Below are 19,491 nucleotides of genomic sequence, written 5' to 3' on the forward strand. Positions count from 1 at the left end.
CTCTTTCCCTTCTCCTTCTCCCACCATTAAACATTCCTCAAACCAAAGATCACTTCCCTGTGGGAGCCACTCATCAGTAGAAGCCTGCTAGCACTCTGTAAGTCTCCTTACCAGCAGTTAGTTAATCATGTTTGTAAGGAGACGCTTTGTTTTCTAGTGGATTTCATGAGGCTGGACTCTCTCTGTCTTCTCAGGGTAGGGTCTGGTCTGGTCATGAATAGAACTAGAGTTGGAGGGCTGAAGAAGGAACTTTGAGAAAACATTAACTAGGGACAGTGACTCTTTCTTATGGACGTTACAGTTGTCAGACAGGAGGCTTAAGGTTTTTTTTTTTTTTTTTTTTTTTTTTTTTCGAGACAGGGTTTCTCTGTAGCTATGGAGCCTGTCCTGGAACTAGCTCTTGTAGACCAGGCTGGCCTTGAACTCACAGAGATTTGCCTGCCTCTGCCTGAGATTAAATGTGTGCGCCACGACCATCCGGTTTAAGATTTTTTTCCCCCACATTGGATAATTAGTTATATTTAATCATTAGTAATTAAAACTCAGATGAGCTGGGCAGTGGTGATGCACAAGCACTCAGGAGGTTGAGAAACCCTGTCTTGAAAAACCAAAATCAATAAACAAACTCAGATGTAAATAAAATTTGTTCAGTTCTTCTGTTCTGTCTGGTTAATTGACCCAGCTCTGATAGTTACATGAAAAAGTTGTAGGGTAGGGCAAACTGTTTTTGGAGGGAAGAAGATGAAGACATTATGCTTTGGGTTGTTAATTTTCCCCCCTCCTTTTCTCCCTCCCTTCTTTCTATTGATAGGATCTTCTGTAGCCCAGGCTGGCCCTATTGCCCAGGCTGGCCTGATGCTGTGTAGCTGAGAATGATCTTAAACTCCTGGGTTCTCCTGCTTCAGCCTCTCAAATGCTAGGATTTTAGGTGTATACCATTGTATCCGGGGTTGGATTATAAATTCTATCCACAATGGTTTCTCTCTTCTCCTGGGTGATGGAGGAGTTATTCACCTGTAAGAGGTACCTAGTGTTTATTTGTGATACAGTTTCTTTTGAAATCTTTGTTAATGAGAACACTGGAGGCAAGCTAAAGTTGACATTTCTTTGGGCCATGAATCATTTGTTTCTCTAATTCCTTTTATTTACTTTCTTATTGCAGAACATTACATAACTTCCCTGTACAGATTGGTTTCTTACTCTCTTGTCTAATCAGTGTTACATTTTATTGCTAGTGTGCGGCTGTGCGCACATATATGCACACACCACTGTAGTAGTGAGTAGGGGGCCAGAGGGCTGCTTGCTGTAGTTAGTTTTCTCTTACCTTTATGTGGCGTCCAGGGATTCAGCTTGGGCTGCCAGGCAGCACACAGGCATTTTTATCCACTCAGCTATCCTGCCAGCCCCACTGGTCAACTTTGTCACCTAAAAGGAAGATAGTTCCACCACACAATCTAATACATCTTTGCAGTGGGGAAATGTTTGTGGTGACTCAGGCCTAGTACTTTGGGGCAGAGAGGCAGGCAGATTGGAGTTTGGTTAGCCAGGGCTACATAGTGAGACCGTATCTCAAAAATAAATAAATAAATAAAACAAACAACAAACAAAACCCCAAACAAGCAGAACACACCAACAGTAAATAAGGAATGTAAATGCTTAGTGAGCTGGTGGCGCACCTCCTTTGGTGCCCAGCACTGTGGAGGGTGCTTGTTTTCCTTCGCTGCTGGACCTCTTGTGAGAACCGTCCCATGTTCTGTTTTCAGTTCCTCAACACATTCTGCAACCTACTCCCATACACTTGCCTTAGTGGAACCAACTGTATACGTAGTTAGTGAAAAATTACTCACTATTAGCACATCTCCACATTGTGAAATAGCAGTCACAAGTTCCACCCTCTTTTTAAATAACCTTTAATATAGATATGTATTATCTCCCTCCCTCCCTCCTCCCTCCTTCCCTCCCTCCCTCCCTCCCTCCCTCCCTCCCTCCCTCCTTCCCTCCTTCCTTCCTTCCTTCCTTCCTTCCTTCCTTCCTTCCTTCCTTCCTTCGGCTTTTCGAGACAGGGTTTCTTTGTGTAGCTTTGGAGCCTGTCCTGGAACTAGCTCTTGAGACCAGGCTGGTCTCGAACTCACAGCGATCCGCCTGCCTCTGCCTCCTGGGGATTAAAGGCATGCACCACCACTACTACCTGACTATGTATATTATGTGTGTGTGTGTGTGTGTGTGTGTGTGTGTATGTGTGTGTGTGTAAAACAAAACAAAACCTTGCTTAAAAAAAAGTCACACACCACCCTTCCTTTTGTGTTTGTACTCTACTTGAATTTTCAATTTTCTGTGATCTTGACCCCAGAGACTCCCTCTGAATCCTCCTACCCCCTACCCTGACCCCACCACCGACAGCATTCTTTGCTCCTTGTTCTCCTTTAATCTCTTTGCATTTTGTCTTTTTGCTGTTAACTTTTTAAATGCTTCATAATACTTAACCATCTATAAGGTTGTTAGTATTTACTGCTTAGCATGTTAGATAAGAGCTATGTAAACAGTAGCCTGCCTAGTTCCTGGCTGACCTGCCTGGGAAGTGTCCTGAACTTGTGCTTAGCCTCAGCTGTCGGTGTGCACTGACGGTGTGCACTGACGTGTCTCAGATCCCTATCTTCAGTGCTGACTTGTGTGTTCAGCTGGCCTTTATAAAAAACCTTGGCTGGCCGACAGGCCCCTAATGTTGGGCTTATCTATTCTCTCTTTGCATAATACATAATGGCATAATTGCATAATGCCATTCCTAGCCTTTCTGAATTAGCATACTCACTTGGGGTCTGTGACTGGCCACCTTCTACCCATGAGCCACACCTCAAAGACTTCTCTAGTCATTTGTAAGCTTATCTGATCTTCCTTATCTCTTCCTTCATTTATTTTACCAATAAACACGTGTCATGTGAGTCTTCAGGCCCCATGGCTTTGTCTATGAGCTCATTGTTGGCACTGCCGCTGAACCTGCTTTTCTTTAACACATCCTTCTCTTTGGTTCTGAGTTTGTCTTCCTCAAGGTAAATAGCAAATCCTTCTTTGAGAACATTACTTTTTTGCTTTTTGTGTTGGGGACTGAACGGAGGGCCTCCCATGTGCTAGACAGATGAACTGCCTTTGAAGTTCACTCTGAGATCCCAATCTTCCTTTTTAACAAGTGTGATTTGAGAGGGAGAAGAAAAGAGAAAACAGAAAGACTAGAGAGGGGTGCGTACTCAAAATCAGAGCACTCTGGCGGCAGAGGCAGAAGGATCTCTGCAAATTCTAGGCCAACCAGATCTACACAGTGAGATACTCCACTCCCCCCACTCCCTCTCATCCCCCACATATTTTGTACATATAAAGCATAAGCATTAAAAAATAGCTGTTTTTTTCTAGCATTGATAAGCATTGCACTGGGATACTTATGTTTTGAGGAATAAACTTTAATCTGGCATTTGGTTTTAATAATTTTTTATATGTATGGGTGTTTTGCCTATAGAGGCCAGAAGAAGGCATCAGATCCTCTGGAACGGGAGTTACAGATGTTGTGAGCTACCATGAGGGTGTTGGAAATTGAACCTTAAGTCTCAGCAAGAGTAGTAAGTGCTCTTTAACTACTGAGGCATCTACCTCTCCAGCCCTGACACTTATTTTTTAATTTGTTTATTTTACCTTTTTTTTTTTTTGCCGGGGAGAAAGGGTTTGAGACAGGGTTCCTCTGTACCTTTGGAGCCTGCCCTGGCACTTGCTTTGTAGAGCAGGCTGGCCTCAAAGTCACAGAGATCTGCTTGCCTCTGCCTCCCAAGTGCTGGGATTAAAGGCGTGCGCCACCACCGCCCAGCTATTATTTTACTGTCCTTTATTTTAAATGCATACGCACGCATGTGTGTGTGTGAGAGAGATCACCTCAAGTTTTTAAAAACATTGTATATATGTGTATGCATATCTTTCTTTGTGTGAGTGTGCACACGGGTGTAGGGAAGGCTCCTTTGAAGGGCAGAAGGGATTGTTGCAGGAGTTTGGGAGCTGCCCACTCATTGTGGGTGCTGGGAACTGAACTTGGGTCTTCTGCAAGACCAGCAAGTGCTTTTAGCCATTGAGTCATTGTCCCAGCCCTAAGAGGTCTTGATTTTATTTTAGTTTATATTTTTAGACAGGGTCTCACTTTATAGCCCCGCCTGGCCTGGAACTCACTATGGAGGACTCGCAGAGGTTTGTCCCAAGTGCTGGGGTTAAAGGGATGCGCCATCACACCCGCCTGCATGTCTGTTTTGAGACCCACATCGCCCCTTGTAAAACTCCCTTTGCTATGCCAGTGCTCTTTTTATTTCTGATTTCTACTTCCTTCAAAGAAATCCTCAGCATTCACTCCCACTTACCACTGCTCTGATTATTTCTGCGGGATAATTCGATGCTCGGTGGTTTCCTCTCAGATTTCACATAGATGACTTTTAAATCTTTGTCGGTAGCCCAGACCAAAGGGCTTCTAAGTTTCTCCTTTGCACATGTGCATATGTGTGTGTGTGTGTGTGTGTGTGTATTTTTAGATTTAAATTTATTCGTTCTGTTTTATGTGTGAGTGATTTGCCTGCATGAATGTGTGTGCATCATATGAGTTCTTCATGCCCACGAGTCAGAAGAGGACATTAGATCTCTTGGAGCCAAAGTTAGGGATGGTCGTGAGCCATCTTGTAGGTGCTGTGAACTGAACCCAGGCCCTCCACAAGAGCAGTCAGCCCTCTCTGCTGCCTAGCCATCTCCTCAGCCCCATACCTGGCTTTTGTTGTTGTTGTTTGTTTGTTTATTATGTGTGCAATATTCTGTCTGCATATATGCCTGAAGGCCAGAAGAGGGCACCAGACCTCATTACAGATGGTTGTGAGCCACCATGTGGTTGCTGGGAATTGAACTCAGGACCTTTGGAAGAGCAGGCAATGCTCTTAATCACTGAGCCATCTCTCCAGCCCCTATACCTGGTTTTTGATATGAGTGCAGGGGATCCGAACTTGCACAAGGATACACTTTACCCACAGGCTCCCAACTCCCAGCTTTATTTTCAGCTTAAATTTTGCCTAGATTGTGTGGTGAGGGCCTGTCTTGGCCTTTTCGGGTATCTGAAGTTTTTCTTTTTATTCTATCATGATATTATAATATCATTCTATTTTTATTCTATTACTCATTTATTCTATCAGGTGTGAGTCGATTTCTCTTCATTTTGTCAGTCATCACTGAGAAAGGCATGTGACCCCGTTACAGCATAGCAAGTAGCTGTGACTCTGACTCAGCTCTTCGCTGTACAGCTTTGGTTCATTTACCAGGGCGTAGGAGAGTCGGTTGTTGGTTTCTGGTCACTTAGTCCTGGAATAATCACACAGAAACTGTATTAATTAAATCACTGCTTGACCCAGCAGCTCTAGCATCTTATTGGCTAACTCTTTTTTTTTTTTTTTTTCGAGACAGGGTTTCTCTGCAGCTTTTTTAGAGCCTGGCCTGGAACTAGCTCTTGTAGACCAGGCTGGCCTTGAACTCACAGAGATCCGCCTGCCTCTGCCTCCCGAGTGCAGGGATTAAAAGCGTGCGCCACCACCGCCCGGCTGGCTAACTCTTACATCTTAATTTAACCCATTTCTAGTAATCTGTGTATGGCCACATGCCTGTGGCTTACCAGCATTCAGTGTCTTTATTCCTGGTCCTTTTTTCCTAGGCAGCTCGATGGTGGGAGAAGAAAAGATGTCACTAAGAAACCGGCTGCTAAAATCTGGTGAAAATCCCGAGCAAGATGAAGCCCAGAGAAATCTCTTGGAAACCCAGAGAAATGGTGAGGTTTTTAATTTTCTGAGGTAAATTAATGAACTAGAAAACAAGCTCACTGAAGCCAGGTGGTGGTGGCGCACGCCTTTAATCCCAGCATTCAGGAGGCAAAGGCAGGCGGATCTCTGAGTTCGAGACCAGCCTGGTCTACAAGAGCTAGTTCCAGGACAGGCTCTAAAAAAGCTACAGAGAAACCCTGACTCGAAAAACCAAAAAAAAAAAAAAAAAAAAAGAAAGAAAGAAAGAAAACAAGCTCACTATTCCAGGGCATTTCTTGCAATTTTTTACTACAAATGTGTACTGGTGGTTTTATAGATCAGGTGGTAAGTTCATATTAATTTAGTGCTAACTGGTGAGGTGGTTCTGAACTCCCGTTCCAGGGACCCTGCTGCCTTTGCACACACAGGGCACACGACATACATGCAGACAAAACATCCTAGGTTTCCATTGCTGTGAGAAAACACCATGACCAAAAAGCAAGTTGGGGAGGAAGAAGTTTATTTGCTTTTCTTCAGCATTGCTGTTCATCACTGAAAGAAGTCAGGGCTGGAACTCAAACAGGGCAGGATCCTGGAGGCGGGCTCTGATACAGAGGCCATGGAGGAGTGCTGCTTACTGCCTTGTTTTCTTGGCTTGCTTAGCCTGTTTCTTATAGAACCCAGGACCAGCAGCCCAGGGATGGCACCACCCACCATGGGCGGGGCCCTCCCCAATTGATCACTAAATGAGAAAATACCTTATAGCTGGATCTCATGGAGGCATTTCCTCATCTGAGGCTCCTTTCTCTGATGACTCTAGCTTGTGTCAAGTTGACACACAAAACCAGCCAGTACACAGCCGTACACATAAAAGTAAATACATAAAAATTAATTCAACAAACATTTCTACTGTGTTTTAGATATTATTCATTCATTCAGCCAGCATAGCCTACCAGTAATTATGGAAATGTCCTGATGGACCTTTGGTTATAGTAGTGATCAATACATGTTCAATACATGTGTTCTCATTTATGGAGCTTAGAGTTAAGTGAAGGTAGAGCCCTCAAAATCATGAATAGTCGGGGGTGTAATTCACTGAGACCCTGGGTTTGTTCCCAGCATAACAACAACAACAACAAAACCCAAAAAGACAAAACAAACAAAAACCCCACATAATGAATTACTATAAATAAGTATAATCTCAAAGTTGCTAATTTTTGTTTTGTTTTGTTTGTTTTTCAAGACAGGGTTTCTCTGTACCTTTAGAGCCTGTCCTGGAACTCACTCTGTAGACCAGGCTCGAACTCACAGAGGCCACCTGTTTCTGCCTCCCGAGTCCTGGGATTAAGGCGTGCGCCACCACTGCCCAGTGACTAATTATTCTTACAATAGAATGAACAAAATTTGAGTAAGGAGCAGGGTCTGAACTGACGTCTAAACCTTGGGAGAGAGGGAGATTAGGGCATTTATTATTTGCTTAGTGCCTAAAGAGTATAATGCAGTGCTTGTTAAGGTTGAGGTGTGTGGTTAAGAATGGTGGATACAGAGAAGCTGCCCTCGTGACGTCATCTATTGCATCGGGATGTTTATTTTTTGCAGTGACATTTGTTTAGTTTTGCTTTTGCAGGGATTTGAAACTCGAGACAGGTTTGTTTAACAAATAGGGGAGGGACTTCTGGAGAACAGGTTGTCTTTGGCATCCTCAGACTTCTTTTCATAAAGAGGCTCTCTCTCTTTATTTAGCCTTTTGTACTTTAATTGCAAGTATCGGCAGCCAGATCGCACCAGGACTGTGAATGAGGCTGTTTAGTTGGTGTAATGAGGTTTATTGACAGGCCCAGCTATTTATTGCCTATATATTGCACTTGGTCGAGGTCTAATGTGCTGCAAAGAGTGAAGTCTACACAGAGGAGGATGAGCCAGCACAGACCGAAGCAGTCTTCTTCCCTGGCATTCATGGTCATGGTCATAGTCTGTCCTCTGCCTGGGTTCCCACGAATTAGGTTTCCATTTATTTTTTTTCTAATGTTAATACTTCTTAGAGACAGAAAAGGTATTACTGAAACTTTCTGTCAGCATTATCACACACTATTATTCTCTTTATATTTTGTTTTTTAAAAGCTGTTTTGTTTTGTCAAGAGGGCTTTTCTATGTAGTCTTGCTCCGTTTCCCAAGTGCGGGGTTTAGAGACATTCGGCACCTTGCCCAGTTCTCGTGCAGGGCTTCTTGCTTGCTCGGCAAACATTCTATTGAGCTAGATCCTTGAATTAGAACCATTCTAGGTTTTAATATAGTTGTTACAAAATTGTGTTGTTTCGCTTAAATTAAGATGTGTGGCACCCTCCTTAGTGAAGGTAATGCTGATGGGAAAGAAAGCGTTTCTCCACGTTAATGCTTGCGAAATCTGGATGAGTAAATGGTGACCTTTGAATTGCGATGGTTTAAAGGCCTTTCAGTGTGGCAGAATAGCCAGGCCAACCAGGGAGCTTGCTGCTTCACCTCACATGCATTGAGTAAAATTTAATTTTAATAGGATTCTTGGTAGTTCATATACAGGTTAAGGTTTGAGATACCGCTTTTATTCATTTATTAGTTTTCCTTGAGACAGGGTCTCATGTAGCCCAAGCTGGGTTGAAGTTGGCCTTGAACTTTTGCTCCTCCTGCTTCTCCATCCCAAATGTTGGGATCATGTGCACCATCGTCTCGAGGCACAGCTTTTAGTGTGGCACATTTCATTTGGGGTGTGAATGAGAATCTTCCTTGAATGAAGAAATGATCCAGTACAGTAGCTTGATTGACTCAGTAGTACTGAGTCAGAACCTCCTACTGGGGCCCCTGAGGTGTGAAGTGTGGAAGAACTCGCTAGATGGTACCCCGAGGTGTGAGTGTGTGAGCCTGCGAGATGGTACCGCTTGGGCTTTGTGGTCAGATACCGCTGCTGTTAGGAACGTTGAGGTCCGGACTTCATTACACTTTACCGCAGGCACGTAGTGGCACTGCCTTTAATCCTAGCACTCAAGAGGCAGAAGCAGGTAGATCTCTGTGAAACCATAGTGACTCCAAAGATAATAATGTTGGGGGACTGAGATGGCTTAGTGCTTAAAAGTGCTCCCTGCTCTTGCATAGGACCTGTATTTAGTCCCAGCTCCACATAATGCCTTTCGACCATCCTAACCCCAGTTCTAGGGAATCTGACTCTTCTGACTTCCACAGGAACATCTCAGTGCACAGACACACACATGACACAGTGCACAGGCATACATGTTCATAGTGCACAGATATATTTGAACAGTGCACAAATAAAACATTCGTACACATAAAATACATAAAACAAAATACTTGTATGTGTATGAGGCAGAGGCAGGGAGGCTAGCCAAGATTATACAGTGAGACCGGGTCTCAGCAAATACTCAGAGAGTGCTGCTCAGGGGGAGGGTTGTACAGACCTAAGGGTGGGGTGGGCTTCTCAGGAGTATCTTATATCCTGATCTGTGATCTTGGTGGCCACGGAGGTCCTTCAGAGAGTTTCTCAGGCACTTTTCCTCCTCTTTTCCAGTAAATGAGATCACGATCACAGGGTTTCCTGAGGTGCCTTGGGTAGATTACGATCTGATAAGTAAACCACTGGTCATAAAGGCTGCTCAGGGAGTTCAGACCTGCTTTCCTGTGGAGTTTACATTCTTTTTCTTGAGATGCCAGAGAATTGCACGTTTACATCTATGAAAGGCTCTTCTGTTCCTAAGCGCGACCTGGTGCTCTTGGAGCAGCCTTTCATGGGTTATCAAGGCGTGGTTCTCTGAGCCCTGGCTGTCCTGGAACTCTGTGCAGAGCTATAGACCTGCCTGCCTCTGTCTTCCACGCACTGGGATTAAAGTCGTGTGTGACCACCCTGAGTGAACATTCTTATTCTTATTCTTCAAGGGGCATATTCTCTCTGTCAGCAGCCTTTACAGATAATTTTAATTGTGCTAAAAGTTTTATTTGTGTGTGGGGGGGTATGTGCATGTGTGAGTGCAATTGCCAAAAGAGGTAGAGGCAGGAGAACTGGGAGTTCAAGCCTGATTTCATCTATGTAGCAAGTTTGAGGCTAGCCTCGGATAACTGAAGCTTTGTCCCCCCAAAAAGAAAAGCAAGCAAACAAACAAAAACCCACAAAAAACAAAACCATAGACACAAACCCCTATGGGCATGGTGACGGCTTTGGAATGACTCTTAATCTCACCTCTTCATAGCAAAAATGTTAAAGCTAGGGTGAAGGTGGTCTAAGAAAATGATCAGGATGTTTTTGAAAAAAAAAATCAGAAGGTTAAAAAATGTTTGTGTGTATATGAGCGCTTTGCTTGTATGTATGAATGTGAACCACATGCGTGCTTGGTACCAGCAGAGGACAGAAGAGGGCATCGGATCTCCTAGAACTGGAGTTACAGATGGCTGTGAATCATCATGTAGGTGCTGGGAATTGAACCTGGGTTCTCTACAGAGTACTCTTAACCACTGAGCCGTCTCTCCAGCAATAATGAGAAACTTAAAATTAGTCTGGGCTTCAGTTGGCAACAGAAGCTTGCTAGTTAGTGCCTCTGCATTAGGTAATTCTGGACTTGTCGCAAGCAGACAAATTTATAAGAACTGGAACCTGTGAAGTGGCTGTCACTGTGCAGCCCACCATGGTCACCAGCAGGAGCACACTTGCTCAAGCTTAAGATTTTTGTGTATCCCTGGGCCACTGGGAGTGTTAGAAGACGGGGGTTTTAACTAGGCTCAGTTGCCTAGTGATCACGTGATAATGTGCAAGCTGTCTATTTCTTTGAGTCAGCTTATCTATTTTGAAAATAAAAATTGGTACAAACTCCTGCTTTTCTCATTGGGTTTTAAAGGTTAAATTATTAGCCGGGTGGTGTGGTGCACGCCTTTAATCCTAGCACTCGGGAGGCAGAGGTGGGCAGATCTCTGTGAGTTCAAGGCCAGCCTGGTCTACAAGAGCTAGTTCTAGGACAGGCTCCAATGCTACAGAAAAACCCTGCCTCAAAAATAAACAAACAAACAAATAAATAAAGGTTAAATTATTTATGTATGATAATTCTTTACAGGTTGTCAGTGAAGTAATTGATTAGGTGTGTGAGTAGATCTTGGCAGTGATTAAGCCAAGGTAATTAGCGTACCTGTTGCCTCATACTCTACACGAGTTCTAATGTAGCCAATTGTAAGATAAAGATTTAGCGGTCCAGAGGCCACAGTGACTGCATAGAGAAGGGCAGTGAGAAAGTGAAGGTAAGCCGTATTGCAGGGCATGCGATAGCGACAGTAAAAATGTACAAGATGGTTGGCTAAGAAGGCTGAAGGGGTTGTTGGAAAGAGCTGTTGGTTATTTTAAAGTAGTTCATCTCAAAGTCAGGATTTTATAAGAGTGATTTTTTTTTGTTACTCCAAACCAAATATACTTTTATATGACTTCCATTTTAACTTTGCTTTTGTTTTTCAAGACAGGATTTCTCTGTGAGACAGTCCTCGAACTCACAGAGATCCACCTGCCTCCCGAGTGCTGGGCTTAACAACGAGCGCTACCACCACCTGGCTTCCTTTTAATTTTTAAAATTACTTTTCAAATTAACACACCAAGAAATAGTTTTCATTTCTTTTTTTAAATTGTATGTGTGTGTGACGTGTGTGAGTGTGGGTGCACACATGCCATAGCGTGGATGGAGGGCAGAGGACGACTTGTGGGAGCTGTAGCTTTCTTACTGAAAACAGTGGTTGCGCTGTCTCCCAGCGCTCCGGCTTTGAGACAGCATCTTACCCTACAGCCCAGGCTGGCCTTGAACTCTATCTAGGTGAACTCCCTGCTTCAGCCCCCTCACCCCCAGTGTGGGGAGACTCTCACTCAAGTCTCGTGATAACACAAACCTCTCCCCCCCGCCCCCCCAGTAACTCACGAGAGACCATCCTTGCTGCAATCACAAGAGGTTTAATGATGAGATGAGACGGGAACCAGTGCACTGGGGCCGAGACTCATAACCCACGCAGGGGAAGAGTTTGACCCCGAGTGACCTGGAGAAGGGGCTTTTAAGGGAAGAAACCATTGCCCAGTGATCCTAAAGGGGCAGGGAGGATGTAGAAAATTCCAAGAATACCAGTGGTGATTACAAGGGGGCAACTCCCTGCCTCTCAAGACTATTCAAGATTACAATCTAACTTTATCTTCAGGTAGTTCCTGAAACACAGTCACTGAACTGGCTAATCCTAGATTTCTGATTCTTTTCTTCCTGCTTGGGTGGGTGGGGGACCTGGATTTATCCAGGGCTTTCATCTCCCCACTTCTTCTAGTGCCTAGTTCTAATAATAGAACTAGATTTCAGTATCTTCTTGACCTTGTAAAGCATTATATTGGTGGCATGACATCAAAATCTGAACAGCACTATTCCTTCTCTAATGAAGGTAATTAGTTTTAATTAATTAAAGTACTAAGGGGCCTGCATTAGGGCAGCTACCCCAAGGCCCAGGATTACTGCTAATGTCAGAGAAATAGGTTCTCGTCGAAAGCGAGTTGGGTGTTTGTCAAACTCATCTTTAAGCGTGTTAGCTGGATGATAAAAGACCCTAGGTACCAGTTGTACAAGCACACAGTAATCTTTGGTGTCATTAAAAACGGATGTTGACATGCAAGGCGTCAAGCCTGTACTACATGCCTACCATCTACCTAAACCAGGAACCAAGTACCTGGTGTCAGGAGTCTTAGGGCTCTTAAGAGTCTCATTACATAATCCCAGTAAGAGTCAGCATATGATTAGTCCCCCAAACACAAGCCTCTTGACTGGCAGTGTTGTCAAAAGTTACAGATGCTGCAATTTGGGTAGTCCAGGAGCTTTCTTCACATGGGAGGTGTGGATCCAGGCAGAGATGCATACTTCTTTCAGTTGTTCCCAGATCTGGCCTCTCACCATTTCAAGGGCCTTTAGGCGAGAAAATAAAGGTCTAGAAATAGCATCAGGATTATACATTCCACCCGACTCAGTGAGTGGTGGCAGTTCTCCATTTAGGATCTCATAAGGGGTGAGTTTAAATTGCCCTGGGGTGTTCCAAACCCGGAACAGGGCAAAGGGAAGGAGGGTTGTCCAGTCATTTCCGCAGGTCTCTTTTCAGAATTTATATTCATCCTTTCTACCTGACCTGACTCTGGGGTCGGTAAGCACAATGTAATTTTCAATTAATCCCTAGTTGGGTGGCCAGTCCCTGACTTACCTGGACAACAAAGGCAGGTCTGTTATTACCTTGGGTATCCCAAACCTTGGGAAGGTTTCTTCTGTGATCTTCTTAGCCACCACATTGGCCGTCTCAGTCCTGGTAGGAAAAGCTTCTACCCATCCTGAAAAGGTATCTGTTGTATTCTTTTAAAAATGCTACGGAGTCCCAGGTGGCAGCTGTAGGCAAGCAGCAAATGCTATAAAGTCCCAAATGGTGGTAGCAGGCCATGTGGCGGCAGACAGCAGGCCCTGCGAGCAGCCAGTCCCAGGCAGAGAAGGCTGCCGATCCCTGAGCAGTGGCTGGTCCCAGGCAGGGAGACACATGGCGGGCTGGTGGAAGACAGAGACATGGTGAGGTTGAATATTTATTCAGGTGAGTTATGAAGGGGGAAGGGGGAGGGAGAGAGAGAGAGAGACAGAGAGAGAGAGAGAGACAGAGAAGGGGAAGCAGAGAAGTGGGGAGAGAGGCAGAAGCGAAGCTGCCTCTCCAAGAGGAAGATGGAAAAGAGAGTGAGCTCAGGCCGGAAGCTGAAGATCAGCCTGCCTCAGCGGATGGGGAGGGAATGGGCGTGGCTTGTCTCTTAAAGGGACAGGGACCAAAACCATAACACCTATCTGTCTGTCTGTCTCTCTCTCTTTCTCGCTCTCTTGCTTCTCTTCCCCAGTCTCTTGCTTATGAAACACTTTCTCTGCCTCCTTAACCAAATCCTGCAACCCTTTAACCATTGCAACTTTTCTTAATATCTTATGCTGACTGTCCTATGAAGGCCATAGCTACCGCTGACCCTCAGAGGTTGGGTCAAAGGGAGTATAACGCCTGTAAGCCTCCTTTAAATGTTTAAGAAACCCAGGTGGCAGAGCCCTGCCGTGCTAGACTGTCAGCTGCTCTTACCTGGTTTAGTTTGACCTTGAAAGTGCACAGAGGGAACTAGATAGATGTGTAAACATCTGTTTACACATTTTTTTTAACCAAAATCTCTTGCTTTTTAGACAACATACCAAAAATTTCTCTTGTGTTTTAGACAACATAGCAAAAATCTCTCTTGCCTTTTAGACAACATAAAAACTTTTACTAAAGTCTTTTTTGGTGGTTCTCATTGAGGATGTATGGCTACATTTTAAACAAAAACAGCACAGCACATAAAATCCTGTACCAGTGTGAAACATTTGAGACCAGCAATAGGTTTTTTTTTTAAACATTAACCAACAATAATTTGTAAACAAGAACAGCACATTAAAATCCTGTACCAGTGTGAAACATTTAACCAGCCCCTATAAATGATGACAGATACTTATAACCCATAGGATCTGAAAGAGTTCTTCACCTGTGGAGCCAAGCCTTGGTCAGCTTTGACCAAAGGTTTGAGGCATGCAGCTCCAGAGGGAACTCATCCATCTGCATGGGGATGGGAGGTACGCAGCACTGGGGAAAAAAGATTAGGCCATAGCGATTACCCTCAGATTTTTTGTTTGGTGTTTGAAATCCTATTGGAGTACATCCGTCTTCTACAACGGTGTCTGGCAGCCTCAATACCTTGTAAACAGCAAAGCTGAATAGCCCAGCCACCCATACAGGCATGCTGCCCCGCAGCCACGTGCTTGGGGCTGAGGCTCACTTTTTTAATGAAATATACCCCTATGCTTATGGCCCTATTTCTAAACTCTTGTAAATGGTCACAATACCAAAGTCAAAGTAGTCAGGATTTGAGTACGTCAGTGTCGGTCTAAGTCAGGACAAAAGCAAACACACATTATACAGACATACAGGAAAAAGGTGCCAAACAAATCAAAGACACAGCTTCAAGCTGCTTCGCGAGTGCGACCTGCCCCGCTTTCTAGCGAGTGCGACCCGCCCCGCTTTCTAAATGAGACCGCTATCCACGAATGTCTCTACACAGAACTGACCACACCACTCGTGTCATACCACAGAACTGAGAAACGCCACCCGCGTATCTCACCAGACAACTGAACACACTACCTGCGTGTAAGACAAAACAGAGACTGAAGATATACAACAAAGGCTAACAAAACTTTAGACAAAACCATTGATCCAGGGTCAACGTTACAAGAAAACAAAAGACTGAAGACACACAAATGTCCGTCTCCACTGAGACAAAACCATTCCAGAAGTAGAGACGGCTGAGAGGACATAGCTCCTCCAATCCAGGAGAACTTCCATATCCTCACCAGCACCCAGTCGGAAATCTCCCAGGCGTTCCTGGGTCCCTTCTCACCTCCCAGGAGATCACCTGGAAGACCAGGCAGCAGTCGGTGATCTAGCATGTCTGCTGATCATTCCCTTCGTCTCCTCCCGAGACGTGAGCGACTGCAAAACCGGTAATACAGAACCTGACCTCAGCTCGCATGGAAACACAAAGACACAGACACGGCCGTAACCTCAAAGTACAGAACCTGAACCTGAATTCAACCGAACCGGCACAGAAACACAAAATAAGTCACGACTGTACAGAAACTGAACCTGGATTCAACCAGCATGGAAACACACACAAAGGCACGACTGTAAACTCGAATGTACAAACCTGAACCTGGCACAACTGGCACAAAAACACACAAAGGACCTGCCGGCACACAGACAAAGACACACAAAGTCTCACCTCCAATCCCCAAGTGGGTCTTCAGAGATGAGGGCGGTTGCTAATCCCGGAAACGAACCCCCAAATGAAAGACCCCCAGTGTGGGGAGACTCACTCAAGTCTCGTGATAACACGACCCCCCCCCCCCCCCCCCAGTAACTCATGAGAGACCGTCCTTGCTGCAATCACAAGAGGTTTAATGATGAGATGAGACGGGAACCAGTGCACTGGGGCCGAGACTCATAACCCACGCAGGGGAAGAGTTTGACCCCGAGTGGCAGGGAGAAGGGGCTTTTTTTTTTTTTTTTTTGATTTTTCGAGACAGGGTTTCTCTGGCTTTGGAGCCTGTCCTGGAACTAGCTCTTGTATCCCAGGCTGGCCTCGAACTCACAGAGATCCACCTGCCTCTGCCTCCCAAGTGCTGGGATTAAAGGCGTGCGCCACCACCGCCCGGCTGAGAAGGGGCTTTTAAGGGAAGAAACCATTGCCCAGTGATCCTAAAGGGGCAGGGAGGGTGTAGAAAATTCCGAGAATACCAGTGATGATCACAAGCGGGCAACTCCCTGCCTCTCAAGACCACTCCCAAAGTCATAATCAGCTAGTTCCTTTCTCAAGATTATTCTCAAGATTACAATCTAACTTTATCTTTAGCTAGTTCCTGAAACACAGTCACTGAACTGGCTAATCCTAGATTTCTGATTCTTCTCTTCCTGCTTAGATTTTTGGCTATTTTCTTCCTGCTTGGGTGGGTGGGGGGGGGACCTGGATTTATCCAGGGCTTTCTTTGGGGAGACCTGGTTTTATCCAGGTCTTTCAGTGACAGCGCAGCACTGTGGCCTTTGTGGGGTCAGGAGACAACTCTGGAAGTCGGTGCTCTCATTCTCTGATGTGGGTCCTGGAAAGTTAAACTCAGGTCGTCAGGCATGGCAGCAAGCACCTTCACAGCTGAGCCACCTTGATCCCCCAACTCAGGTGTGTTGTTTTGTTTTCCGTGACAGGGTTTCCCTGGCTGTCCTAGAACTCACTCTGTGGACCAGGCTGACCTTGAACTCAGATTCACCTGCCACCACCTCTGGGCCCCCAGCTGGGTTTAACAATGTGTTTCCTATTAAGATGGCAGCTCTGAGCCTGGATTTGCTCTTTTTAGCTGCCAGAGAAGTCACAGTCAGCAAGGCCGGTAGATGGGTTGAGAGCTGGCCCAGACCTGCGGGTAGGCTGCAGGTTTCTTCTCACCAGGCTTCCTGGTTTACCTTCTGGATGAGGTGCGGCCAGCACGCTGCCACACCCCACACTTCCTGTGTCTCTCTCTGTATTTGCCAGCTGACTGCCACACATGAAGGATTTCTGAAACTCTTCCTTTTTAGAATAGAGTCTGGTTTTCTTTTTTTAAAGATGTATTTATGCACGTACTGTGGGTATGAGTGCTCTGTCTTCATGCACACCAGAAGGAGGAGTCAGATCCCGATGTAGATGATTGTGAGCCTTCTTGCTGGGAATTGAACTCAGGACCTATGGAAGAGCCGTCAAGTGCTCTTAACTGCTGAGTCCTCTCTCCAGCCTGGCCTGTTTTTCTATCATTTTGATACTTTCGTACTGTGTCATAGAAGAAGATTCCAGCCTGCCCACTTAACTGGAAGTTTTATTTTGTAACTTTTTTGTATGTTTGTTTTTGTTTTTTGAGACAGGGTTCTCTGAGGCTGGCTTTGAACTAGCAGATCTGCCTGCCTCTGCTTCCCAAGTGCTGGGACTAAAGACTTGTGCCACCACTGTCTGGCCTTTATTTTGTAACTTTTAATAAGCCTTATTAAACAGGATGTGGTGTCACCACCTATAATCCTAGAATTGTGAGCTGTATGCAGGCAGATCATGAGTTCAAGGCTAGCCTGGGCTATGAAAGATACTGCTAGCTGGACGCTATGGCTTGTATCAGCAATGCAGACTGAGGCAGGAGGATTACTGTGAGTTTGAGGCCAGCCTGGGCTATGTAGTTAGTATCACCTTGGACAGCACTGATTTACTATGTAACTGGTAACCTAGAAAATAAGTATATAATATCTGCCTTTTGGAAAAAAAAACCATATTAAATACAATATTGTAAAGCAATGAGATTTTGGCATTTAATCCAGGTTAAATCCCCAGAAATCTAACAAGTCTTTATGTTATTTTCTTCTTTCTGGAAAAATCTTTTTAGCATATACTTACCATTATTTTTCTTTATCATTTGAGACTATCTATCTATCTATCTATCTATCTATCTATATATGTCTATATACATAAAATACACACTAATAATATATATATAAAATATGCAATGTGTGCACATAAAATATATGTATATATATATTTATGATTTATTTTATTTGCATTGCTCAGGGGGGGTCTAACTCAGGGCCTTAGCCCAAGCATTTTACCACTGAACTATATACTCCCAGCTCCTTAGCTCAAATATTGACTCTGTCAGTTCTTTATACACATACACACAGAGCACTCCGCGATCCTGTAGGCCTTCTTACACAAACACACACACACACACACACAGAGAGAGAGAGAGAGAGAGAGAGAGAGAACCCCGTGATCCTATAGGCCTTCTTAAACACACAAACACACATACGCGCACACACACACAGAGCACTCCGCGATCCTGTAGGCCTTCTTACACACACACACACACACACACACACACACACACACACACACACACACACACATATACAGCACCCCGTGCTTCTGTAGCACCCCGTGCTTCTGTAGGCCTTCTGAGTATTATCTTCTGTTTGTGTACTTGCTCTAAGAGTCCGAAGGAATAGTTTCGTGTGTGCAATGCGAGTTTGGAATTAATAAACGAAGTCATCTATGTAACAGTGCGGTTGTCCTAGTTCTGACTTGTGGTAGAAGTACAGGACTGTTCAGGGAGCAGGTCTGGTGACAATCAGCAGGAGAGGTGTAGCTTAGGTTTAAACCACATTAAAGTAAGATTTTTGATACTTCAACGAATAGGCTGTAAATTAAATTTTTTTTATGGTGTGTAAGTGTGTAACCTCAAGGTCAGGAAACTTTCAGGAGTCTGTTCTTTCCTTCTAGCACTTGGGTCCTGGAATTGAACTCTCGTCCTCAGGCTTGGTGGCAGGCAGGCACTTTACCTGCGATCTGTCTCACTGACCAAAAGAATCTTTACTAGACAGGTGCATCAACCAATTTAGCACAGCCTATGAATAGTCATTAGATGGGTATGTTAAATGTAGGTTTATCAATGTTAGCTAACATTCATTTATGAAGAATAAATATCACAAGTCTAATTTTTTTCTTTGTCTTTTTTTTTGGGGGGGGGCAGTCTCTTTGTATTTAAGACTGCCCTGGGGCTTGCACCTTTACTCCCAGCGCTCAGGATGCAGAGGCAGGTGGCAGAACTCTTGAGTTTGAGGCCCACACAGTCTGCATAGGGAGTTTCAGGCCAGTCAGCAGTACACAGTGAAACATTGTCTAAATAAGTAAACTATTTTTGTGACAATGCTAATGTCTTTAGTTTTTCCAACCCGATCTTCGTCCCTGCCTCTCCCCGCCTCCCCCTTCTCTCTTGGTTCTGTTATCTGGAATGTCTTAGGGTTGGCAACCAGGAGCTTCTCCTTCGTTCTTGAACTCTTTCTGCTGGAACTGTTGAAGACCTTGGCTGGCTCTGTGACCTTCCAGGGAGAAATTATACTTATCTGTTGGCAGTCTGGGGACACATCTTGAGTTTGCTTTCAAACAAACACACTTTAAGGTTTTTGAGATAACAAAAGTTTAGGTTGTGAAATCCACTGAAGTGTTGCAAGTTTTCAGGGAGACTGTCCTGTCTTTGAAATAGAGACAGACACATTTCCT

At 44.6% G+C, this 19,491-nt stretch overlaps 1 protein-coding gene across 1 annotated transcript in view; it reads left to right on the forward strand.

The window, feature by feature from the left end:
- Positions 1–19,491, forward strand: part of Soat1 (sterol O-acyltransferase 1) — a 54,548-nt gene that overhangs the window by 1,132 nt on the left and 33,925 nt on the right. The window contains exon 2 of the mRNA XM_038349225.2: positions 5,714–5,827. Within this exon, the coding sequence (XP_038205153.1) occupies positions 5,722–5,827 (106 nt within the window). The 5' untranslated portion in view covers positions 5,714–5,721. The remainder of the gene's footprint in view (positions 1–5,713; positions 5,828–19,491) is intronic.

The sequence above is a fragment of the Arvicola amphibius genome, chromosome 12 (genome assembly GCF_903992535.2).
Source record: "Arvicola amphibius chromosome 12, mArvAmp1.2, whole genome shotgun sequence".
Lineage (NCBI taxonomy): Eukaryota > Metazoa > Chordata > Mammalia > Rodentia > Cricetidae > Arvicola > Arvicola amphibius.